This window comes from Amblyraja radiata, chromosome 27 (genome assembly GCF_010909765.2).
Source record: "Amblyraja radiata isolate CabotCenter1 chromosome 27, sAmbRad1.1.pri, whole genome shotgun sequence".
Lineage (NCBI taxonomy): Eukaryota > Metazoa > Chordata > Chondrichthyes > Rajiformes > Rajidae > Amblyraja > Amblyraja radiata.
Window position 1 is genome coordinate 34,816,833 of NC_045982.1, and position 26,624 is coordinate 34,843,456.

The following is a 26,624-nucleotide window of genomic DNA, read 5'->3' on the forward strand; positions in this document are numbered from 1 at the left end:
CAATTATTATCGGGATCATCCTACCACAACCAGCAAGCAGTGCTGAATTACTATCTACCTTTTTGGCGACCCTTGGAGTATCTTACATCAGACTTTGCTGACTAAACGTCATTCCCTTATCACGTATCTATACACTGTTAGTGGGTCGATTGTAATCATGCACTGACTGGATAGCACGCAACAAAAACTTTTCACTGTACCTTGGTACATGTGACAATAAAATAAATTACACATGCACGTGTCCCACCAGACAACTTCTGCACCATCTGTGGAACATGCCCATGGTTCCTAAATTGGCGTCTTTATCCATTTGTTAAAACTGGTGGGGGAGCAAAAACCTTCAGCCATTTCTTCACTCATTATGAAACTTTTCTGTCCAGAGTGCTGTGGATGCTCGGTTGATGACCATATACAGTGCTATCTATCACACAGTATACTTGGCCACAACAAACCCTGATGATCAATACTCCTCTTCCATCTCTCCAACAAAGCCAACACTTTTTCCATAAACCAACCAAGGAAAGAAATGAGAGGAGGCCCACTTACCTTTGTTGTTTCTCTAAAATATCAGTCAATTTAGTCCCATTATAGAAAGGACAAGTTGATGGTTTGGGGCCAAATTGGAATAGCTTAGCAGGGGCATTTTGGTTGTCATGGATGAGTTGGGCCAAGAGGCCTGTTTCCGTGCTCTGTGATTATGACTCTACTCATCGTCGTGTCATCCCCAGGTCTTGAGTCTCTTACCTTAAATATCTCCCCTCTGGTGTCCCTCGACCATTACAAATGGTTTATTATTTACCCCAACAAAAGATAACTGGACACTAATCATTAATTCTCTTTTTTTTCCCTCTTCTCTAAGAAGACACCCCACTTCTGGGGTTAGACATTCGGGGGTCACCCAAAATGAACGGAACTGGGAGTCTGCCGGGTACGACCCACTGCAGGATCTAGGGTGTCCATTTTGGGGGTGTCTGGTACCTGTAGTGCAGCGGACTATTTGTCTGGCGTAACCCATTTTGTACTCTATGAACTCAACTTGTTCATTTGGCATTATTTTTGAGTGGTACCTTGCTCGTCTATATGCTAGACCATTTTTGGGGCCCTTTGTTGGGGGTCTGGCAGTCCTTTTGCAGCGGGAGAAATGTCTGCCATTTGTGTTGTTGATATGGGCATGGCAGTGAGCACACCATGGTAGTGGATTGAAGTGGTACCTCACTCATCTATTTAGCACCCATTTTTTGGCCCCTTGGGAGGTCCCCCAGATCTCCACGCAGCGGGTGGTACCCGGCAGACTCCCAATTCCGTTCATTTCAGGTGACCCCCTACACACTCCCATAGTCAGACATTGGTACCTAGTTCGTCTAACCTACTGTCTCTAAGCTGAGGGTCTAATAGGTCTCGATCCGAAACATCCACCACTCCTTCTCTCTAGAGATGCTGCCTGTCCTGCCTGCTGAGTTACACCAGCGTTTTGTGTCTATCCATGAGATATAAGATTGTTTTGAGTAGGGACATGACTGGACGTTGCAGGAAGGTACTTAGGCAGGTGGCAAATGGGCTAGGGAGAGTAGATAGGAAGCAATTGTTATTGGGCAAGTCCACAGACAACACATGCAGTGGTTTCAAGATCAGCTGATCAAAGTGCAGGAGCAGCATGTTCCAGTAAGGAGGAGGGATAAGGATGGCATGGTAAGGGAACAGTAAATGACCAAGATGATTGTAAACTTGATCAGAAAGATAAAGGAAGTGTAAGTCAGGTGGTGGCATTAGAGCTTATGAGGAATATAAAGCAAGTAGAAAAGAAGCTGTCGATCAAAAGAGCCGAAAAGTTTCACTGGTGAGATTGATTAAGGAAAATCTTAAAGGGCCTGTCCCACTTAAGCGATTTTTCGGCGACTTTCCGGCACCCGTCATAGTCGCAGCAGGTCGCTGAAAATGTCCAAAATGTTGAAAATCGAGCGGCGACCAGAAAAAGGTATGAGTCTTTGGGCCACTACTCACGATCATACAGGCGTCACCCCGCGACATGTCGTGAGTAGTGGCCCAAAGAGTTGTACCTTTTTCTGGTCGCCGCTCGATTTTCAACATGTTGAAAATTTTCGGCGACCTGCTGCGACTATGATAGGTGCCGGTAAGTTGCCAAAAAAAAAAACACACAAGTGGGACAGGCCTTTAAGGCTTTTTATGAGCATGTTAAAAATAAGACATGAACATGGAGAGGGAGATGAGATCAGTTTAACTACGCACCATGTCGGCACAAATATTGTATGCCAAAAGGCACATTCCTGTGCTGTTCTATGATATGCAGGGAATGGAGAGATATGATCACGTACTGGTGCAGGGAATTGGTTTAACATGGCATTGTGTTTGGCGTGGACATTGCAGGCCTAAGGGCCTGTTTCTGCACTGAACTGTTCTAGACCATCCATGGAGCAAGCTTCCAACGTCAAGCCCCGACCCAGGTGCGGACTGTTCAGACAGTCACCTTCTACAAATCTGATATCGACTGTCCCTTCCTCTAACTCTAGAGCCACCTATCCCCTACAAAATCCCAGCACGGATCGTCCGCTCCCACGGCCCGAGTGCCAACAGAACCGTCGGCCAAACTTTAGAACCACTCACCCCTCCCCAGAACCCAATGCCACCTGACCCCTCTTCTACCCTGACCTCTGAACTAAATGTCACCTTCTCTCAAATGGAGTGCCAATTCCTCCTGCCCTTTGACAGCAGGTCCATATGTCCACTGCCTCTCTCATTTCCTCCTTGTTCCAGCCACTGCCCCTTCTGCCATAAGCAAACTCAAAAGAATGGCTTGTCATAGTCTGCCTTATAGCATGCAGAATGAACATGGGATTCTTCAATTTCAACTAAACCCTTAGCCTCCCCACCTATTTCTCCCACCATCTCACACCCTCCAGTGACCTTGCTCCTTTCCCTCATCTCCCATCCCCAAGCCCGTCACTACCCCCTTTATCCCCCTTTCCACTTCCCTGTCCCTTTCCACCGACCCCTCCCTCCAGCTTCAGTTTACTCCTCCTCTCCTTATTTGACATTCCTGTCTCCTTTTCAACTCTAGCCGTTGTCACTTACTCCACCCGTCTGCCATTTAAACCCCTCTCACCTGCATCCACCTATCGCTTGTCACGTTTCGCTCCATCCCCAATTCTTTTCCAGCTTTCTTCCTTCACTACAAGAAGCCTGGAACAGTGTCACCCGTCCATTCCCTCCACAGATGTTGCCTAACTCACTGAGTTACTCCAGACATTTGTGTTTAGCTGAAGGTTTCAGCATCTGCAGTTCCTTGTGCCTCCCTCCCTCTGCCTGGCCTGTGAACCGACCCATCCCTCACCCTGATGTACCTCCTGGTCCATGGACCGACCCTGCTCCCCCTCCCCATGTCCCTTACTCTCCCGCGCCCCCGCCCCGCCCCGCCGCGAGTGTGCGTGTGTGGCGGCCGCTGACCTGGGTTGGTGCTGGACTTGGACGGGTTGATCGTTTGCCGCCCCTTGTACTGAGCCTTCACCATCTTGTCCCCACCGACAGGCCCGCCGCGTGTGCCTTCTGCGTCACTCACCCCGCGCGTGCCCGGCGCGTCACCCACCCCGCGTCATCGGGCCGCGACACGGGGGCGGGGTCACGCTACCATGGAGACGGGGCTGCGGCCTAGTGCAGGTTAGAGTGCCTTCATCTGCCTTCTGGTTGATGGCTGCGCAAATACCTCATCAGTGGTTATACAGATAGCCTGCATTTATATTATACTGTACTTTCCATACCACAGTTAACCCCATTTCCCATCCTAGTCAAGCGTGTTTTATTGTCATATGTTGTCCCAGGTAGAACAATGAAATTCTTGCAGCAGCATAACAGAATAAGTAAACATTATACACTGTAAACAGTATAATAAACGAACAAAATGTTCAGTGCATATATATTTATACACACACACAAACAAACACACACACACACATATATATATATATATATGTGTGTGTGTATATATATATATATATATATATATATATATATGTGTGTGTGTATATATATATATATATATATATATATGTTGTGAGACAAATGAAACTTTCACTACTCGTAATTAACTTAACTTTATTTAAGCTTTAAGCAACTTATTTCTTTAATACATAAACTCAGAAACATGGCTGATTCCGCAGGCTTTTCCCGCCCGAAATACTTCGCACATGCGCACACTCCGGAAATGTCCTGCACATGCGCACACTCTAGAAGAGCTCCGCACATGTGCACATGCGCCCACTTCATTCTCCCCTCCTATTTATAAGTTGCGACGGTCAGGAGGTTTAATACGTCTTGATGACCGTCGCAGCACTGGAGCCTCAGGAGATAACGGTGTTTCAATAACTGGGGGTAGATATATTGCTTGGTCATCAACTTCACTCATATTGTTATTTAGATTTTCAATTTAAGAATTTCTTGTAGAAGTTTCCATAGAGGATGCTGGAAGTGTTGGAGGAAGTTCTCGATTAGTGTTATCAAGAAGTGACGGAGCTGATGGAGGAGACGGACATGGTGCAAGGTCACGAAGTGAGACAGTAGACTGACGTCCATCCCGATACTTGATAGTTGCATAAGAAGGGTTAACATCAGTCAGTTCAACTTCATCAACAAAAGGTTCATTCTTATTTAATCGGACATAACGACGAAGCAACACAGGCCCAGTGCTCGTCAACCATGATGGCAGAGAAGTACCACTAGAAGAACGCCGTTTGAAGTTAAAGAACCGCTCGTGTGGAGTAGTATTGGTAGCAGTTGACAGTAGAGATCTGATGGAGTGTAATGCATCTGGTAGAACACATTCCCACTGCTGATCTGGTATATCATTTGACTTTAAAGCCAGTTTCACTGCTTTCGAAATGATTCCGTTATACCTCTCAACCTGACCATTTCCAATAGGATGATATGGTATTGTTTTACTTGTTGCAATTCCTCTCTTAGAAAGGTAGTCCTTTAAATCTTTTGACATGAATCAGGTGCCCCTATCAGAATGTATGTAACTTGGAAATCCACAGAATGAAAACAGTTGATCTAAACATTTGATAACCATAGCAGCTGAAATATTTGGACAAGGAAAGGCAAATGGAAACCTCGAATATTCGTCAACTAAGGTAAGTATATAAAAATTTAGAGAGGAGGATGGTAAAGGCCCTTTGAAGTCAATACAAACGTTCCATAGGTTGAGTAGCTTTGATCAATCTTCCTTCTTCAGGACGGAAGAACCTTGGTTTTAATTCAGCACAGATTCTACATGAAGCACACGTCATCTTCACATCATCTGTAGAGAAAGGTAAGTTTTTGGAACGAACATAGTGTAACAAACGAGTGACTCCAGGATGACACAGCCCATTGTGAAGATCAGTGAGTGCAGAAGAATGAACAGAGGCACAAAATGCTCGAGTTAATGTGTCCGGAGCAATATTATCCTTACCCGGGCGGTACTCAATTGAATAACTATATGTGATTATTCAATCCTCCATTCATGAATTTTACTATTTTTAATCTTCGTTCGTTTCCGATTATCCAGCATAAAAGCTACTGAACGCTGATCTGTTATCAAAGTGAAGTGCTGGCGAGCAAGGAAATGACTCAATTTCCTCACTGCTTCAATAATTGCTGTAGCTTCCTTTTCGACAGATGGGTAGTGCAATTCACTACCTTGGAGAGTACGAGACATGAAAGCCACTGGTCGTCCTCCTTGATTTAATGTTGCTGATACTGCTAAATCAGAGGCATCACATTCAACAACAAAGGGGAGATCCTCATCGATGGCGTGTAACGTCGCAGATTCCAATTGTTTCTTTAAAGAAGTAAAGGCACCAATTGCTGTAGAGTCAAGGGGGAAAGATTTTGCTCTAATCAAAGGTTGAATTTTGTCAGAAAAATTTGGTATCCATTTGTCAACCCTTCATATGCAAACATCCCAAGAACCCTTCGTAGAGAGTTTAATGTTGCTGGAACAGGTATCTCTTGGAGTGGGCGGAGTCTTTCTGGATCAGGCTTGATTATATCATTTCCAACCCAATAACCAAGAATATTAATTGATGATACTGATGTTATTGACAGCCTCATTTAATGTTAGATTTTTAGAATGTACAACATCTAAAAACCGTTGTACATTTTCATCATGTTCAGTTTGGTCTTTTCCTGCAATAGTTATATTATCAAGATAAGGGAAAGTATCTTTAAGGTTTTCCTGTTCAACAAGTTTGTCCATCTCTCTCTGAAAAACAGCCACGCCATTAGTTACCCCAAAAGGAACTGCAGTAGTGATATAATTTCCCATTTGCTTCAAACGCAGTGTATTTCTTCTCTGATTCCTTCAAAGGAATTTGATAGTAAGCACTTTTTAAGTCAAAAGTAGAGAATATCTTATACTTAGCTAATGTATTGATAATCTCTTCTATTCGAGGTAATGGATATGCATCAAGCTCCGTGAACTGGTTTATAGTTTGAGAGTAATCAATGCAGAGTCCCTTTCTATGTCTCTCCAAGGGGTCCTTAACCACGACAACTTGTACCCTCCAAGGGGAAGAACTGGGTTCTATAATCCCTTCTTGTAAAAGATTCATCAAGTGACTCATCAGGTTTTTGTTTCCGAGTAGCAAGGAGGTGTCGAGCGAATATCACGTTGGGTGTCTTAACGAAGAGTTTGCTTACGTCAGTCAACTGTCTCACTTCATGACCTTGCACCATGTCCGTCTTCTCCATCAGCTCCGTCACTTCCTGATAACACTAATCGAGAACTTCCTCTGTCAGCTCCGTCACTTCTTGATAACACTAATCGGGAACTTCCTCCAACACTTCCAGCATCCTCAATGGAAACTTCTACAAGAAATTCTAAAATTGAAAATCTAAGTAACAATATGAGTGAAGTCGATGACCAAACAATATATCTACCCCCAGCTATTGAAACACCGTTATCTCCTGAGGCTCCATTGCTGCGACGGTCATCAAGACGTATTAAACCTCCTGACCGTCTCAACTTATAAATAGGAGGGGAGAATGAAGTGGGCGCATGTGCGCATGTGCGGAGCTCTTCTAGAGTGTGCACATGTGCAGGACATTTCCAGAGTGTGCGCATGTGCGAAGTATTTCGGGCGGGAAAAGCCTGCGGAATCAGCCATGTTTGCCGGACGTTTCTGAGTTTATGTATTAAAGAAATAAGTTGCTTAAATTGTTGTGAGATAAATGAAACTTTCACTACTCGTAATTAACTTAACTTTATTTAAGCTTTAAGCAACTTATTTCTTTAATACATAAACTCAGAAACGTCTGGCAAACATGGTTGATTCCGCAGGCTTTTCCCGCCCGAAATGCTTCGCACATGCGCACATTCTGGAAATGTCCTGCACATGCGCACACTCTAGAAGAGCTCCGCACATGCGCACATGCGCCCACTTCAATATATGTACAGATATAAAAACAAACACAATATTTGTGCAAAAGGACAATACCAATCCCCAAGGCTATACATTTCAGAGCTTATTTGGAGGTTGTAGTGTTTAATAGCCTGATGGCTATAGTCCAGATATGTAAACATATAGTAAATGCCTACTATGTTTTGCGTGCTGAAGCAAAGCAAGAATTTCATTGTCCTATCAGGGACACATGACAATAAGCTCACTTGAACTTGAACATAGTGTAGGAAGGAACTGCAGATGCTGGTTTACACCGAAGATAGACACAAAATGGTGGAGTAACTCAGCGGGTCAGGCAGCATCTTTGGAGAAAAGGAATAGGTGATGTTTCCGGTGAGACCCTTCTTCAGACTGAGGGTCAGGGGAGAGGGAAACAAAAGGATAAGGTGTGAAAACGACAGATCAAAGGGGATGAAGTCAAGGACGTGTAGAATAGATCATTGTTAGCTGGGGAGAGCGACAATGAGGCATCCAAACTAAAATTTAATCAGGATAGTCAGACTGGCCTGAGAACTTGGAAGGGGGAGAGATGGAGAGAGAGGGAAAGCAGGGGTTACTTGAAGTTAGAAAAGTCAATATTCATACCGCTGGGGTGTGAGCTGCTCAGCTGAGGAGACCTCCGCACTCTGCCTCACAAGGTTAGACTGCCTTCATCTGCTTTTTACAGATGTCCTGCACTTAAAGTATTATATTGTACTTTACATACCACATTTAACCCCATCTCCCACCCAATTCAAGAGTGATTTGTTGTCAAATGTTCTGAAATGGATATGTAAAGTATTGTGTAAGAAGGAACTGCAGATGCTGGTTTACCCCAAGATAGACACAAAATGGTGGAGAAACTCAGCGGGTCAGGCAGCATCTCTGGAAAGAAGGAATTCAAAACTTATTTGGAGGTTATAGTGTTTAATAGCCTGATGGCTATAGGCCAGATATGTAAAATCGTACTCTATAAAACCCGCAATAAACAACACAAATCCTGACTACAGGGGCTGTCTCTATGGAGTTTGTACGTTCTCCCTGTGACCACTGTCACAGTGGGTTTTTTCCAGGTGCTCTGATTTCCTCACACACTCAAAATACATATAGATTTGTAAGTTAATTGCTGTAAATTGTCCTGGTATGTGTGAGGATAGTGCTAGTGTACTATAAGGTAAACAGTGGACATGGTATTCTCCATTCGCCAGCTCCAGGAGAAGTGCAGAGAACAGCGGATGCCCCTGTATATTGCTTTCATTGACCTCACCAAGGCGCTCGACCTCATCAGCAGAGATGGCCTATTTAAGGCTCTGCCAAAGATCGGTTGCCCACCAAAACTGCAGAGCATGATAGAATCCTTCCACATCAACACGAAGGGCAGTTCAATGGCAGCTTCTCGGAGCCCTTCGACATCTGCAGTGGCGTCAAACAAGGCTGCGTCCTCGCTCCCACACTCTTTGGAATTTTCTTCGCTCTACTCCTGAAACATGCCTTTGGCACTGCAACAGAGGGGATCTACCTGCGTACTAGATCAGATGGCAGGCTCTTCAACCTCGCCTGCCTCAGAGCAAAGACAAAAATACATGAAGCTCTCATCAGAGACATGTTGTTTGCCGATGACATGGCAGTTGTGTTCCCCACCCAGCAGGAACTACAGTCACCGATGGACCGCTTCTATCGGGCTTGCAAGGACTTCGGACTGACCATCAGCCTGAAGAAGATGAACATCCTGGGGCAGGATACAGAAGCGCCGCCTGTCATCACCATCGACGACTATGAACTCGATGCCGTCCATCAGTTCACGTACCTCGGCTCCACCATCACCGCTAACCTCTCCTTGGACACAGAGATTGACAAGAGGATCGGGAAGGCACCTACAACTCTCGTTCGTCTCACAACTCGAGTGTGGACCAACCCAAAGCTGACAGTGAAGACAAAGATAGCAGTCTACAACCCCTTTGTCAACAGCACGCTGCTGTACGGCAGTGGGACATGGATTACATATGCCAGACAGGAGAGAAGACTCAACACCTTCCACCTTAGAAGCATCCGTCGTATCCTGGGCATATCCTGGCAAGACAGAGTGTCCAACACCGCGATCCTGTCTCGCGCTGGCCTTACCAGTATGTACACTCTACTCAGGCAGCGCAGACTGCGGTGGATGGGCCGTATTCCAAAAGACATCCTCTATGGAGAGCTGACATCTGGGAGGAGAACCATCGGCCACCCCCAGCTACGTTACAAGGATGTCTGCAAGAAGATATGAAGGCGCTCAACATCGATGTGGAGTCCTGGGAGAACCTTGCAGCTGACCGCATGAGGTGGAGAGGTACCCTGAACCAACATCTCAAAACGTGGGAAGAGAAGCTGATGAATGCAGCGGCAGACAAGAGGGCACGCAGAAAGGAGCGCAGCAAATTCAACAGCCCAGAGACCACACACAAATGTGACCTTTGACACAGAGACTGTCACTCCCGCATTGGTCTCTTCAGCCACAAGCGGTGGTGCTCTAGCTGAGGTTTGGAGCAAGCAGCCAACAACTAGGATGCATCATGGTCAGTCATGACCAAGGGGGGCCTACTACTACAGCGTAATCGCTGATCAGCGCAGACTTGCACCGCTGAAGGGGCCGAATGGCATGTTTCCACGCTGTATCTCTAAGTCTCTCACTCAATCCGATTGGCTGATTTATTTCCCCGTTATCTATTATTTTTTACATTCCCATTAACTTCCTTCCCAATTAGTTTAGTCGAGATAGAGCATGGAAACAAGTCCTTTAGCCCATCGATTCCACGCCATCCATTGATCACCTGTATTTTACTTCTAAGTTACCCTACTTTCACATCCGTTCCTTACACACTAAGGATAATTTACAGAGGCCAATTAATCTTCAAACCCACACGTCTTCGAGACGTGGGGGAAAACTGGTGCACCTCGAGAAAAACCCACGCGGTTACAGGGAGAATGTGCAAACTACACACAGACAGCAACGAGCTCAGTTCACTACAGATCAGATCAGTTTAGTTTATTGTCACATGTACTGAGGTACAGTGAAAAGCCTTTGTTGCATGTTAACCAGCCAGCGGAAAGACAACACATGATTACAATCAAGCCATTTACAGTTTTATGGATACATGATAAGAGAATACGTTTAATGCAAGATAAAGCCAGTAAAATTCAATGAAGGATAGTCCAAGGGTCACCAAAGAGGTAGATAGTAGTCCAGCACTGCTCTCTGGTAGTGGTCGGATCATTCAGTTGCCTGTTAACAGCTGGGAAGAAACTGTCCCTGAATCTGGAGGTGTGCTTTTTCACACTTCTATACCTTTTGCCTGATGGGAGAGGGGCGAAGAGGGAGTGGCCAGGGTGCGACTCGTCCTTGATTATGCTGCTGGCCTTGCCAAGGCAGCGTGAGGTATAAATGGAGTCAATAGAAGGGAAGTTGTGTGATGAAGAAGGTTTGTATGATGGTCGGGGCTGTCCAAAATTCGCTGCAATTTCCTGTGGTCTTGAATGGAGCTGTTCCCAAACCAAGCTGTAATGCATCCCTCATAAAATGCTTTCTACAGCAATCACTATCTCCTTTATCTTACTGACACTGAGAGCAAGGTTGTTGTCTCGACACCAGGAGACGAGGTTCTCAATCTCCTTCAAGTACTCCGACTCATCATTATTTGATATCCGTCCTACAATGGTGGTGTTGCCTGCGAATTTATAAATTGAGTTGGATCTGTACACGTCTGCACAGTGGTGGGTGTACAAGGAGTAAAGAAGGGGGCTGAGAATGCATCCTTGCGGAGCATCAGTGTTGAGGAATATTGTAGGGGATAATTTGTCCTCTATCCTCTCTGATTGGGGTCTGTTGGTCAGGAAGTCTTGGATTCAGTTACAGGGTCCCGCCAATTAGGTGATGAGCTTGAATGATATAATGGTGTTAATGGCAGAGTTGTAGTCAATGAATAGGAGACTGATGTAGGTGTCTCTCTTATCCAGGTGTTCCAGGGATGTAGGGCCAAGGTAATGGCATAGTTCGTGGACCTGTTGTGGCGATAGGTGAACTGCAGTGGGTCAAGGCTGCTTGTTAGACTGGATTTAATGCATTCTATAACTAGCCTCTTAAAACATTTCATGATGATGGATGACAAGGCCACTGGATGGTAGTCGTTTAGATCTTGCTTTTCTTTGGCACCAGGATGATGGTGGTCTTCTTGAAGCAGGTAAGTACCTCAGAATGGAGTAGGGAGAGATTAAACATGTCCGCGAATATTCCTGCTAGCTGTCCGCACTGATACTAAGGACATGGCCAGGAAGTTAGTCTGGGCCAGTTGGTTTGCATGGGTTCATCCTCAGGAAGGCTGATCTAACCTTTGCAACAGTGACCCTGGGAAGAGGCATACTTGAGCCTGAAGGGCCAGGTGTCATCGCCCTGTTGACCTTCTGCTCGGTGAAGCTTTCAGTTCATCAGGTCACACAGCCAGCATTCCACAGCCTTTTTAAATGCACCCATTAATTTGCGTAATTGACCTCTACAAGTCACTCACTTGCAAATATAAGACCCTTCTCCTGACTGATTGTAGTGGGTGAGAAAAAGCTGGATGAGAGGTTGGGTTGGGACAATCAAAAACCCCTTAATAAACCTGTGTCTATCTACCCCCAACCCCTGACAGGCACTGTCCCTCCCTACCCCACCTCCCTCCAGCTTTACCCCCCGCCCCCCACCCTGTGAAAGTTTGTTTCTTAAAAAGCAGATAGCAACTAATGTTGAAGGTAGACCATGGCAATCTTTAATTGATTCGTCAGACGGAAGTGGCGAGATTACAATGAGCATAAACATTGCTCAGTGCTTCTCGTGCTCCCACTCATAGCACAATTATACATTTTTATTATCAGTAAAACACTCCTCCCAAGTCTGAATATGGCATGACTGAAAGATTCTGTAGCCTTTCACAATATAGGAAAGTTGGGTCCAAATCGAGCTCATCCAATGACAAGTTATTACTTATCTCTGGAGCGTCAGCTATATTTTTCAATCTTGGCTTCTTTATGGCCTTGAAGAAGCACATGTTATTACTGCAGGCTGCCATCTTAATGTCTTTATTGAAAAGACAACCTGTCCTCCATATTGTGTTTCATATAATTTACAAAGTCGTTCAGACTTGGCACCGAGCCATTCTTTTGTTCTACTATACCATGCTTTTGTAGAAGAACGACTCCATTTCAGATTTGACTATTAGCTCTTTCAACCCCACCACAATCAGACTGAAGAAGGGTCATGACCCAATAGACAATAGGTGCAGGAGTAGGCCATTCGGCCCTTCGAGCCAGCACTGCCATTCAATGTGATCATGGTTGATCATGCAGAACATTGACCATCCATGACCCGCTGAGTTACTCCAACACATTGTGTTCAACAATCTTCAGCCTCCTTATCAGCAGCAAATAGGCTCAATATTCCCTTGTGAACACCAACATAATTTTTAGATTGTAGAAACACGGCACTGCAGATGTTGATTTACAAAAAAGACACAAAGTGCTAGGTGGGTCAGGCAGGGTGGGGGAGGAACGAAGAGAGAGCAGATGGATCTGCGCCAAAGTTAAGGTGTTCTAGACACGCTAGAGGCAAGAAACATGTTCCCGATGTTGGGGGAGTCCAGAACCAGGGGCCACAGTTTAAGAATAAGGGGTAAGCCATTTAGAACGGAGACAAGGAAACACTTTTTCTCACAGAGAGTTGTGAGTCTGTGGAATTCTCTGCCTCAGAGGGCATTGGAGGCCAGTTCTCTGGATACCTTCAAGAGAGAGATAGATAGGGTTCTTAAAGAAAGTGGAATCAGGGCATATGGGGAGAAGGCAGGAACGGGTTACTGATTGTGGATGATCAACCATGATCACATTGAATGGTGGTGTTGACTCGAAGGGCCGAATGGCCTACTTCTGCACCTATTGTCTATTGTTCCATACCATGACATCCAAGATGTCCTCATTCTTTAGGGAATGGAGGTTCCATAGATAAGACCCTCACACGTGTCTCCATGTTACCCCACAGCTCCGCTCTTGCTCTCCCACCACCCAGTCGCACCAGGGACAGAGTCGCTCCAGTCCTCACCTTTCACCTCATAAGCAGACGCATACAGCACATAATAACCATATAACCATATAACAATTACAGCACGGAAACAGGCCATCTCGGCCCTACAAGTCCGTGCCGAACAACTTTTTTTCCCTTAGTCCCACCTGCCTGCATTCATACCATAACCCTCCATTCCCTTCTCATCCATATGCCTATCCAATTTATTTTTAAATAATACCAACGAACCTGCCGCTACCACTTCCACTGGAAGCTCATTCCACACCGCTACCACTCTCTGAGTAAAGAAGTTCCCCCTAATGTTACCCCTAAACTTCTGTCCCTTAATTCTGAAGTCATGTCCTCTTGTTTGAATCTTCCCTATTCTCAAAGGGAAAAGCTTGATCACATCAACTCTGTCTATCCCTCTCATCATTTTAAAGACCTCTATCAAGTCCCCCCTTAACCTTCTGCGCTCCAGAGAATAAAGACCTAACTTATTCAACCTATCTCTGTAACTTAGTTGTTGAAACCCAGGCAACATTCTAGTAAATCTCCTCTGTACTCTCTCTATTTTGTTGACATCCTTCCTATAATTGGGCGACCAAAATTGTACACCATACTCCAGATTTGGTCTCACCAATGCCTTGTACAATTTTAACATTACGTCCCAGCTTCTATACTCAATGCTCTGATTTATAAAGGCTAGCATACCAAAAGCTTTCTTTACCACCCTATCTATATGAGATTCCACCTTCAAGGAACTATGCACGGTTATTCCCAGATCCCTCTGTTCAACTGTATTCTTCAATTCCCTACCATTTATCATGTACGTCCTAATTTGATTTGTCCTGCCAAGGTGTAACACCTCACATTTATCAGCATTAAACTCCATCTGCGATCTTTCAGCCCATTTTTCCAAATGGCCTAAATCACTCTGTAGACTTTGGAAATCCTCTTCATTATCCACAACACCCCCTATCTTGGTATCATCTGCATACTTACTAATCCAATTTACCACCCCTTCATCCAGATCATTGATGTACATGACAAACAACAAAGGACCCAACACATCCCTGAGGCACCCCACTAGTCACCTGCCTCCAACCCGACAAACAGCCATCCACCATTACCCTCTGGCTTCTCCCATTCAGCCACTGTTGAATCCATCTTGCTATTCCTGAATTTATACCATATAATATAACCATATAACCATATAACAATTACAGCACGGAAACAGGCCATCTCGACCCCTCTAGTCCGTGCCGAACACATAATCTCCCCTAGTCCCATATACCTGCGCTCAGACCATAACCCTCCATTCCTTTCCCATCCATATAACTATCCAATTTATTTTTAAATAATACCAACGAACCTGCCGCTACCACTTCCACTGGAAGCTCATTCCACACCGCTACCACTCTCTGAGTAAAGAAGTTCCCCCTAATGTTACCCCTAAACTTCTGTCCCTTAATTCTGAAGTCATGTCCTCTTGTTTGAATCTTCCCTATTCTCAAAGGGAAAAGCTTGATCACATCAACTCTGTCTATCCCTCTCATCATTTTAAAGACCTCTATCAAGTCCCCCCTTAACCTTCTGCGCTCCAGAGAATAAAGACCTAACTTATTCAACCTATCTCTGTAACTTAGTTGTTGAAACCCAGGCAACATTCTAGTAAATCTCCTCTGTACTCTCTCTATTTTGTTGACATCCTTCCTATAATTGGGTGACCAAAATTGTACACCATACTCCAGATTTGGTCTCACCAATGCCTTGTACAATTTTAACATTACGTCCCAGCTTCTATACTCAATGCTCTGATTTATAAAGGCTAGCATACCAAAAGCTTTCTTTACCACCCTATCTATATGAGATTCCACCTTCAAGGAACTATGCACGGTTATTCCCAGATCCCTCTGTTCAACTGTATTCTTCAATTCCCTACCATTTATCATGTACGTCCTAATTTGATTTGTCCTGCCAAGGTGTAACACCTCACATTTATCAGCATTAAACTCCATCTGCGATCTTTCAGCCCATTTTTCCAAATGGCCTAAATCACTCTGTAGACTTTGGAAATCCTCTTCATTATCCACAACACCCCCTATCTTGGTATCATCTGCATACTTACTAATCCAATTTACCACCCCTTCATCCAGATCATTGATGTACATGACAAACAACAAAGGACCCAACACAGATCCCTGAGGCACCCCACTAGTCACCTGCCTCCAACCCGACAAACAGCCATCCACCATTACCCTCTGGCTTCTCCCATTCAGCCACTGTTGAATCCATCTTGCTATTCCTGAATTTATACCATATAATATAACCATATAACCATATAACAATTACAGCACGGAAACAGGCCATCTCGACCCCTCTAGTCCGTGCCGAACACATAATCTCCCCTAGTCCCATATACCTGCGCTCAGACCATAACCCTCCATTCCTTTCCCATCCATATAACTATCCAATTTATTTTTAAATGATAAAAACGAACCTGCCTCCACCACCTTCACTGGAAGCTCATTCCACACAGCTACCACTCTCTGAGTAAAGAAGTTCCCCCTCATGTTACCCCTAAACTTCAGTCCCTTAATTCTCAAGTCATGTCCCCTTGTTTGAATCTTCCCTACTCTCAGTGGGAAAAGCTTTTCCACGTCAACTCTGTCTATCCCTCTCATCATTTTAAAAACCTCTATCAAGTCCCCCCTTAACCTTCTGCGCTCCAAAGAATAAAGCCCTAACTTGTTCAACCTTTCTCTGTAACTTAGTTGCTGAAACAGTTGAACCTACTTAACCAACCTTCCATGAGGAACCTTGTCAAAGGCCTTACTAAAGTCCATATAGACAACATCCACTGCTTTACCCTCGTCAATTTCCCTAGTAACCTCTTCAAAAAATTCAAGAAGATTAGTCAAACATGACCTTCCAGGCACAAATCCATGTTGACTGTTCCTAATCAGACCCTGTTTATCCAGATGCTTATATATATTATCTCTAAGTATCTTTTCCATTAATTTGCCCACCACTGAAGTCAAACTAACAGGTCTATAATTGCTAGGTTTACTCTTAGAACCCTTTTTAAACAATGGAACAACATGCGCAGTACGCCAATCCTCGGGGACTATTCCCGTTTCTAATGACATTTGACATATTTCTGTCATAGCCCCGGCTATTTCTACACTAACTTCCCTCAATGTCCTAGGGAATATCCTGTCAGGACCTGGAGACTTATCCACTTTTATATTTTTCAAAAGTGTCAGTACTTCTTTTACTTTGAAACTCATAGTATCCATAATTACTCTACTCGTTTCCCTTACCTCACATAATTCAATATCCTTCTCCTTGGTGAATACCGAAGAAAAGAAATTGTTCAATATCTCCCCCATCTCTTTTGGCTCTGCAGATAGCTGCCCACTCTGTTTCTCCAATGGACCAATTTTATCCCTCGTTATCCTTTTGCTATTAATATAGCTGTAGAAACCCTTTGGATTTACTTTCACCTTACTTGCCAAAGCAACCTCATATCTTCTTTTAGCTTTTCTAATTTCTTTCTTAAGATTCTTTTTACATTCCTTATACTCCTCAAGCACCTCATTTACTTCATGCTGCCTATAATTATTGTAGATCTCCCTCTTTTTCCGAACAAGATGTCCAATTTCCCTTGAAAACCAGGGCTCTTTCCAATTTTTACTGTTTCCTTTCAACCGAACAGGAACATAAAGATTCTGTACTCTTAAAATTTCCCCTTTAAATGTCCTCCATTTCTCTTCTACATCTTTCCCATAAAATAAAATGTCCCAGTTCACTCCTTTTAAATCATCTCGCATCTCATCAAAGTTAGCCTTTCTCCAATCAATAATCTCAACCCTAGGTCCAGTTCTGACCTTCTCCATAATTATATTGAAACTAATGGCATTGTGATCACTGGACCCGAAGTGCTCCCCAACGCATACCTCCGCCACCTGTCCCGTCTCATTTCCTAACAGGAGGTCCAGCACTGCCCCTCCTCTAGTAGGTACCTCTATGTATTGCTGCAAAAAACTATCCTGCACACATTTTACAAACTCCAAACCATCCAGCCCATTTACAGAATGTGTTTCCCAGTCTATGTGTGGAAAGTTGAAATCTCCCACAATCACTACCTTGTGCTTACTACTAATATCTGCTATCTCCTTACATATTTGCTCTTCCAATTCTCGTTCCCCATTTGGCGGTCTATAATACACCCCTATAAGTGTTGCTACACCTTTCCCACTTCTCAGTTCCACCCAAATAGCCTCCCTAGATGAGCCCTCCAAACTATCCTGCCAAAGCACTGCTGTAATATATTCCCTGACTAGCAATGCAACACCTCCACCTCTTGCCCCTCCAATTCTATCACACCTGAAGCAACGAAATCCTGGAATATTTAGTTTCCAATCACAACCCTCCTGCAACCATGTTTCACTGATCGCCACAACATCATACTTCCAGGTGTCTATCCAGACTCTAAGCTCATCCACTTTTCTTACAATGCTCCTAGCATTAAAATATGCACATTTAAGAAACCCCACGTCTCTTCTTCTCTGTTTATTTCCTTTTTTTTCTTTCTCCTCTTGTGTCCGAATGCTTCCCTTTTCTGCTTCCTGCCTCCCATTCTGTCTACTAGCTTTCTCTATTTGAGTCCCTCGCTCCAACCATTCTAGTTTAAAGTCTCCCCAGTGACCTTTGCAAATTTCCCCGCCAGGATATTGGTCCCCCTCGGGTTCAAGTGCAACCCATCCTTTCTGTACAGGTCCCACCTTCCCCAAAAGAAGTCCCAATGATCCAGAAACTTGAATCCCTGCCCTCTGCACCAGTCTTTCAGCCACGCATTTATCCTCCACCTCGCTCCATTCCTACTCTCACTGTCGCGTGGTACAGGCAGTAATCCTGAGATTGTTACCTTTTTGGTCCTTTTCCTTAACTCTCCTCCCAACTCCCTAAATCCTCCCTTCAGGACCTCTTCACTTTTTTTACCTATGTCATTTGTACCAATATGTACCACGACCTCAGGCTCCTCTCCCTCTGATTTCAGGATATCTTGGATGCGTTGAGACACGTCCGAGACCTTGGCACCAGGGAGGCAGACCACCATCCTGGTCTCCCGACTGCGTCCACAGAAACGCCTATCCGACCCCCTAACAATAGAGTCCCCAATTACTATTGCCCTCTTCTTTTTTTCCCAACCTTTCGGAGCAACAGGGCCGGTCTCTGTGCTGGAGGCCCGTCCGCTGTTGCTACCCCCGGGTAGGCTGTCATCCTCATCCGTACTCAAACAGGAGTACTTATTTGCAAGGTGTACCGACATTGGAGTACTCCCTCGTTCCTGCCTCTGCCCCTTCCCGTTCCTTAGCGTGACCCACATGTCTCTCTCCCGTGGTTTTGGAGTGACCACCTCCCTATTACTCCCCTCTATGACCTCGTCACTCTCCCTGACCAGACAGAGGTCATCGAGCTGCTGCTCCAGGAACCTAATACGGTCCCTTAGGAGACCCATCTCTCTGCACCTGGTGCAGATGTGGACGTCTGGAGAGCCATCCGCCACCATGACCTCCCACATCTGACATCCAGAACAGTACGCTGCTCTGACTGTCATTCTCTCGCCTTACCCTGGATCCGATACCAGTATAATCCAATAGAAACTGCTGGGAGAAATCAGCAGGTATCTGACAAAACAGCTGCTCCCTCTTGCCCTTTAAACTGCACCTTTATTATATAAACAAAAAGCACTGTACCTTTAGCCCACTGTACCCTTAGCCCACTGTACCTTTACTAAAGCACTGTACCCTTAGCCCACTGTACCTTTAGCTCACTGTATCTTTACTAAACCACTGTACCTTTAACCAGAAAGCAGAAATGCTAACCAGAGGTTGCACCCAATCAGCTGCTTCCTCTGGTCTGCTTCCGCCAATCAGCGGCTTCCACCAGAAGCCCTCCCTATGGAGTGTGGAACGTTACGGGATTTGGTAAGCCCTGACCCTCCTCCACTGTCTCCAACGGTCCTGGGCCTCTGTGAAAACAAGCCCCGTGCCCGATTTAAGTACTCACCGCCCTGACCCTCCTCCACTGTCTCCAACGGTCCTGGGCCTCTGTGAAAACAAGCCCCGTGCCCGATTTAAGTACTCACCGCCCTGACCCTCCTCCACTGTCTCCAACGGTCCTGGGCCTCTGTGAAAACAAGCCCCGTGCCCGATTTAAGTACTCACCGCCCTGACCCTCCTCCACTGTCTCCAACGGTCCTGGGCCTCTGTGAAAACAAGCCCCGTGCCCGATTTAAGTACTCACCGCCCTGACCCTCCTCCACTGTCTCCAACGGTCCTGGGCCTCTGTGAAAACAAGCCCCGTGCCCGATTTAAGTACTCACCGCCCAGACCCTCCTCCACTGTCTCCAACGGTCCTGGGCCTCTGTGAAAACAAGCCCCGTGCCCGATTTAATCCTCCAACATTTTCGCCACCTACAACAGGATCCCACCAGTAGTCACATTCTCCTCTCCACCCTTTTCCGCTTTCCGCAGGGACCGTTCCCTCCGCAACTCCCGGATTAACTCATGTCAAACCATCCCCTTCCCAGGTACCTTCCCCTGCAACCACAGGAGATGCAACACCTGCCCCTCCCTCGAATATGTCCAGGGACCATGACAGTTCTTTCAAGGAAATATAAGGTACTCTTCCTCCAATTTGCTTTTGACCTCACACTGACAATGGAGGAGGCCCAGGACCGAAAGGTTAGTATGGAAATGTGAAGGGGGAGAGGGGGGTTAAAGTGTTTGAAGTGGACGGGAGATTGCGTAGGTCAAGGTGGACTGAATGAAGATGTCCAGCGAAACGAGCACGCAGTCTGCGCTTTGTCTCGCCAATATATAGGAAACCAAAGGTAGACAAAAATGCTGGAGAAACTCAGCGAGTGAGGCAGCATCTATGGAGCGAAGGAATAGGTGACGTTTTGGGTCGAGACCCTTTTTCAGACATATATACAGTATATGTATAGGAATCCACACCAGGAACAGCGGATACAGTAGATGAGGTTGGAGGAGGTGCAAGTGAATCTCTGCTTCACATGAATGGACTGTTGGGGTCCCTGGACAGAGTCTAGGGAGGAGGTATTGGGACAGGTGTTGTATCTCCTGCGGTTTCAGGGGAAAGCAAATTGATACCGTGGGAGTGGAACTCATTGCCATTGAGCGATGAGCTCAGTAACGGGCCTGTCCCACACAGGCGATTTTTCAGGTGACTGCCGGCGACTGTCAAGTCGTAGCAGGTCGCTGAATAACCGGCGACTAGAATGGCGACTGGAACGGCGACTGTCAGAGTGGAACACACACACACACACACACACACACACACACACACACACACACACACACACACACATAGCTTCCTTCACCAGCCCGTTATGCAGGCCCGTTATGCAGGCGGGGGACAGGGCAAGCGGGGGGAGCGCTGTCTGAGTGAAATTCACACGGTGCAAAGCCAATGTGATACAGACACACACCACGATGGGCAGGAAGGTTGGTGCTGTAATTAAGATGGTGAAAGCACAGTATATGGGAAGGGTCACGTAAGTCCTTTAAAAGAGAGCGGGGGGGGGGGAGGGGGGGAGAAGTGGGGAGAAAGAGTGGCAAGAAGCCAGAGATACACAGTTGTGAAGCTCGGCGGACATTAACATTACCGGTCGGTTATCCTTGGTTCTGAAAACTACTGTTTACGCTTTATTTTCCCAATGAGCCAATGAAATTCACCGGTCAGCACCGGCGACAACCTACGACCTCCTGGCAATCCACTGCACCTACATCACGAGAATTCTCGCTACTCTCCATGGCGTCAAAATTCTGGCCGCCGTTAATTTTTCAACATGTTGAAAAATTAGTGGCGACCAGAATGAAGCTGCGACTAGTTACGAGAATGATGGAACTACTCACCACCATGCACGCGACACCCTGGCAACCTCCAGCGAACATGCGGCGGCCTTGTGGCAACCTCATAATCTCTTGTAGTCGCCTAAAAAGTCGTGTAAGGGGACAGGCCCATAAGATTAACACCACAATGCTGTACTACCGACTGATTGAGATTGAATATATAGAGGCAGGGATCTATCAAAACTCCTAATTTTCACATTCTCCCTTCAACTGTGTTTTCTTTCACTTGCCCCAGATCCTTCACACTACAATACACTAATTGATTTTCACACTGAAGAATTAATATCACTTCATGAGACATTCTTCCTAATGTATCATTCTCTTCCCTTATTATTATTTGACATGTGTAAAACGATTAAAATTCCCCAGGCATACATTTGTTATGAATTATGTTAGTAATTCATCTTTGTATGTAGAGAAGAACCTGAACTCTGACACTATCTCCAGAATAACCAAGAAGTTGCATTATTGTGACTGTGATTGGAAGTTTTAGAGAGAGCAGTCTCTGCAGAAGGCAGGAAGAGGTGGGGATGGGAAGATGTGATGAGTGGTGGGATCACGCTGGAGGTGACAGAAATGTTGGAGGATGACGTGTTGGATGCGGAGGCTGGTGGGGTGAAAGGTGAGGACCATGGGAACTCCATCCCTATTGCATTTGGGGGGAGATGGAGTGGAAGCAGAACAATGGAACACAGACATGGGTGAGAGGTGCATCCATGACAGCCAGGGGCAATCTATCTTCACTAAAGAATAATGACATTTCGATGTCCTCGAATGGAAAGACCTATCTTGGGAGCAGATGCGGCATTAACGGAGGAATTGAGAGTAGGGGATAGCATCTTTGCAAGAGGTAGGGTGGGAGGATGTATAGTCCAGATAGCTGTGGGAGCTGATAAGTTTGTAGTAGATGTCAGTTGATAATCTGTCCCCTGTGGTGGAGACAGCGAGATCACGAAAGGGAAGAGAGATGTCAGAGATAGTCCAGGTGAATTTGAGGGCAGGGTGGAAGTCAATGGTGAAATTAATGAAGTCCACAAGTTATGCATGGGTACCGGAGGTAGCCCCGATGCAATCAGCAATGTAGTGGAGAAAGATTTGACGGATAGGGCCAGTGTACGCCTGGAGCAAGGACTGTTCGACATAACAAACAATTGTTCGCCAACAAATGATCCTAGATAGATAGCTATGGCTGCAGAAACATTTCATAGAATCATAGAATCATAGAAAGTAGGTGCGAGAGTAGACCATCAGGTCCGTCGAGCCCGCACCGCCATTCACTCATGGCTGAACACTAAACAGACACACTTACCCACAAACAGTAGACACAAGACACAGAACACAAGACACTACCCTCCCCTCTATACCGCTATCACCCCTCTCCACCCCAAGAACCGCGTGATCTCCTGGGGGAGGCAAAAAACCGGATAAAAACCCAGGTCCAATTCGGGAAAAAAATCCGGGAAATTCCTCTCCGACCCCAATCCAGGCGATCGACACTTGTCCAGGAGATCACTCAGGTCTACTATACTAACCATACCTAGGTCCATATCCCTGCCCTCTCCCCGTAGCCCCTTATCCCCTTGGCAGCTAAAAAACCATCTATTTTTGACTTAAATAAATTTAACGTTTCTGCATTCACTGCTCCCTGGGGCAGTGAATTCCACAAACTAACCACCCTCTGGGTGAAGAAGTTCTTCCTCATCTCAGTTTTAAAAGAGCCCCCCCTCACTCTGCAACTATGTCCCCTAGTTCTAGCCTCCCCGATCATTGGGAACATCCTCGGTGCATCCACCCGATCAAGGCCCCTCACGATCTTATACGTTTCAATGAGATCGCCTCTCATTCTTCTAAACTCCAAAGAGTAGAGTCCCAGCTTACTCAACCTTTCCTCATATGTCAATCCCCTCATTGCAGGAATTAATCCTGTAAACCTTCGCTGCACTGCCTCCAGGGCTAGTACATCCTTTCTTAAGTATGGACCCCAGAACTGTACACAGTATTCCCTAGCCTCCCTTAGCTCACTGTACCCTTACTAAATCACTGTACCTTTAACCAAAAAGCAGAAATGCTAACCTGAGGTTGCACCCAATCAGCTGCTTCCTCTAGTCTGCTCCCACCAATCAGCGGCTTCCCCAGAAACCCTCCCTATGGAGTGTGGAACGTTACGGGATTTGGTAAGCTCTGACCCTCCACCGCTGTCTCCAACGGTCCTGGGTCTCCGCGAGAACAAGCCCCGTGCCCGACTCAAGCCCCCACCGCTCTGACCCTCCACCGCTGTCTCCAACGGTCCTGGGTCTCCGCGAGAACAAGCCCCGTGCCCGACTCAAGCCCCCACCGCTCTGACCCTCCACCGCTGTCTCCAACGGTCCTGGGTCTCCGCGAGAACAAGCCCCGTGCCCGACTCAAGCCCCCACCGCTCTGACCCTCCACCGCTGTCTCCAACGGTCCTGGGTCTCCGCGAGAACAAGCCCCGTGCCCGACTCAAGCCCCCACCGCTCTGACCCTCCACCGCTGTCTCCAACGGTCCTGGGTCTCCGCGAGAACAAGCCCCGTGCCCGACTCAAGCCCCCACCGCTCTGACCCTCCACCGCTGTCTCCAACGGTCCTGGGTCTCCGCGAGAACAAGCCCCGTGCCCGACTCAAGCCCCCACCGCTCTGACCCTCCACCGCTGTCTCCAACGGTCCTGGGTCTCCGCGAGAACAAGCCCCGTGCCCGACTCAAGCCCCCACCGCTCTGACCCTCCACCGCTGTCTCCAACGGTCCTGGGTCTCCGCGAGAACAAGCCCCGTGCCCGACTCAAGCCCCCACCGCTCTGACCCTCCACCGCTGTCTCCAACGGTCCTGGGTCTCCGCGAGAACAAGCCCCGTGCCCGACTCAAGCCCCCACCGCTCTGACCCTCCACCGCTGTCTCCAACGGTCCTGGGTCTCCGCGAGAACAAGCCCCGTGCCCGACTCAAGCCCCCACCGCTCTGACCCTCCACCGCTGTCTCCAACGGTCCTGGGTCTCCGCGAGAACAAGCCCCGTGCCTTGTCTGTTCTCTTCACGGATGAGTGTCCTTATTGCCCTTGGATTCTAGTTCCTCCTCTTGACCAGTTGAGCCACCACCATGCTGCGAACTAGGCTCTAGCTGAGCTCTCCAGACATAGTCCAAATATTTTCCAATATTGATAAATAGTTTGAAAATGAGATGTACTCTGAACTTTTCCTGGCTACCTGCCTTCCACCTTTCCTCTGCCTGGTTGTCTCTAACCAACTTTCCTTTAACTCCTGGGTAACTACCCATGTACAGCACAGGCTGGTAAATGTGCAGTTGTACCTCCAGCTCAGGCTGGCTAAATTGGAGCTGTGGTCACCCGAACCACAAGGAGCATGGAACATAGTACAGTGCAGCACACCTTCTGCCCACTGCATCGGCACTGAACATAATGCCAAGCTAAACTAATCTCATCGAACTGCACCTGATTCACACCCCTGCATTCAGAATTGCCACAAGATGCAAGCCATGCAACTGAATTCTTCTGCCACACTTTTCATATAGAAATAGGCCGTTAAAATATTATCCATTCTCTGTTCCCACATTACATTGGAATGATAAATTACCTAGCTGAATGAGACCAATGTCATACTGCCCAACCAGTGTGTTCATGGACAATAGTTACAAATGGAAAGTGGGTTCAACCCAAAACATAGACCTTTCCTTTCTCATCACAGATGCTGCTTGACCCATCGAGTTCCTCTGCTTTCTTGAGTCATGTCTCCAGTTCAGAAACTTTACCAAAATACACAATGGGTTTCCAACCTAAATATACACGCGTTTTCAATGTTAAGATGTTAATGAGCCCACTGTAGGGTGCTAGTTTTTCCTGGTTTAACTTTAAATGGTATTTTCACCATTGTATCGTCAGAGCAGTAGTAAAGGCTTGCAGCCCAAGAGAGGGCGCTAGAGCCTGTCTTTTGACATTTTGTAAAGGCCGTCACTCAGCTCTGATTGATGTTGATCATCTTCATTACATTTTTTCTTGTCGGTTGTCTATCGGACTGTCTATTCTGACTTTCTGATCTAACCAAAGCCCTTATTTTCCACCTCCAAACACGAAAGAGCTGTTTCTTCAGGGTTAAAATGAAGAAAACATTTTTATTCAGAAAAGGGAAAATAGTAAGATGGAGGTGAATGGAAATTATTGTTTTACTTTGAGTTATTTTTTAGTGTTTAGTGTTTTTATTGATAACCTCTCAGCCTTTCCATGACATGTGTAGCATTGCAGCTGAGAGAGTTATACCGCTGCCAAGCCAAACATGAATCCAACTGGGATGCAGACTGAAGCAGTTCTATTTAAACTAGACTTCTGTATCATTGTATCTGCCTCCACAACCATGCTTGACAGCACATGCCAGGCACCCAACAAACTGTGTAAAAAATGTGCCAAGCTCCTCTCCTTTAACCTCACCCCCACCTTAAAGTTATGCCCTCTGGTATTTGACATGTCCAACTTTGTAAAGATTGGTTACCAAATCTATGCCTCTGATAATTTTGTAAACTTTTATCAGATTACCCTCAATCTCTGATGCTCCAGAAAAAAACAACACTGGTTTAATCAACTTCCCGTCATTGCTAATACCCTTTAATCCAGGCAGAATCCTGGTACACTTCTTCTGCACACACTCCATCGCCTCCACATCCAATCAAGGACGAGTCTCACACTGGTAGCTCCCACTTCTTCCCTCTCCATATATATAACCATATAACAATTACAACACGGAAACAGGCCATCTCGACCCTTCTAGTCCGTGCCGAACACGTATTCTCCCCGTCCCATATACCTGCGCCCAGACCATAACCCTCCATTCCTTTCCCGTCCATATAACTATCCAATTTATTTTTAAATGATAAAAACGAACCTGCCTCCACCACCTTCACTGGAAGCTCATTCCACACAGCCACCACTCTCTGAGTAAAGAAGTTCCCCCTCATGTTACCCCTAAACTTCTGTCCCTTAATTCTCAAGTCATGTCCCCTTGTTTGAATCTTCCCTACTCTCAGTGGGAAAAGCTTATCCACGTCAACTCTGTCTATCCCTCTCATCATTTTAAAGACCTCTATCAAGTCCCCCCTTAACCTTCTGCGCTCCAAAGAATAAAGCCCTAACTTGTTCAACCTTTCTCTGTAACTTAGTTGCT

At 46.1% G+C, this 26,624-nt stretch overlaps 1 protein-coding gene across 1 annotated transcript in view; it reads right to left on the bottom strand.

Moving 5' to 3' along the window:
- gnl2 (G protein nucleolar 2) overlaps positions 1-16,360 on the bottom strand; it is an 87,884-nt gene extending 71,524 nt beyond the window's left edge. Inside the window, exons 1-2 of the mRNA XM_033045491.1 lie at positions 16,356-16,360; positions 3,463-3,569 (exon numbers count right to left, since the gene is read on the bottom strand). Of these exons, the coding sequence (XP_032901382.1) occupies positions 3,463-3,526 (64 nt within the window). The 5' untranslated portion in view covers positions 3,527-3,569; positions 16,356-16,360. The remainder of the gene's footprint in view (positions 1-3,462; positions 3,570-16,355) is intronic.
- Between the last annotated feature and the right edge of the window lie 10,264 nt (positions 16,361-26,624).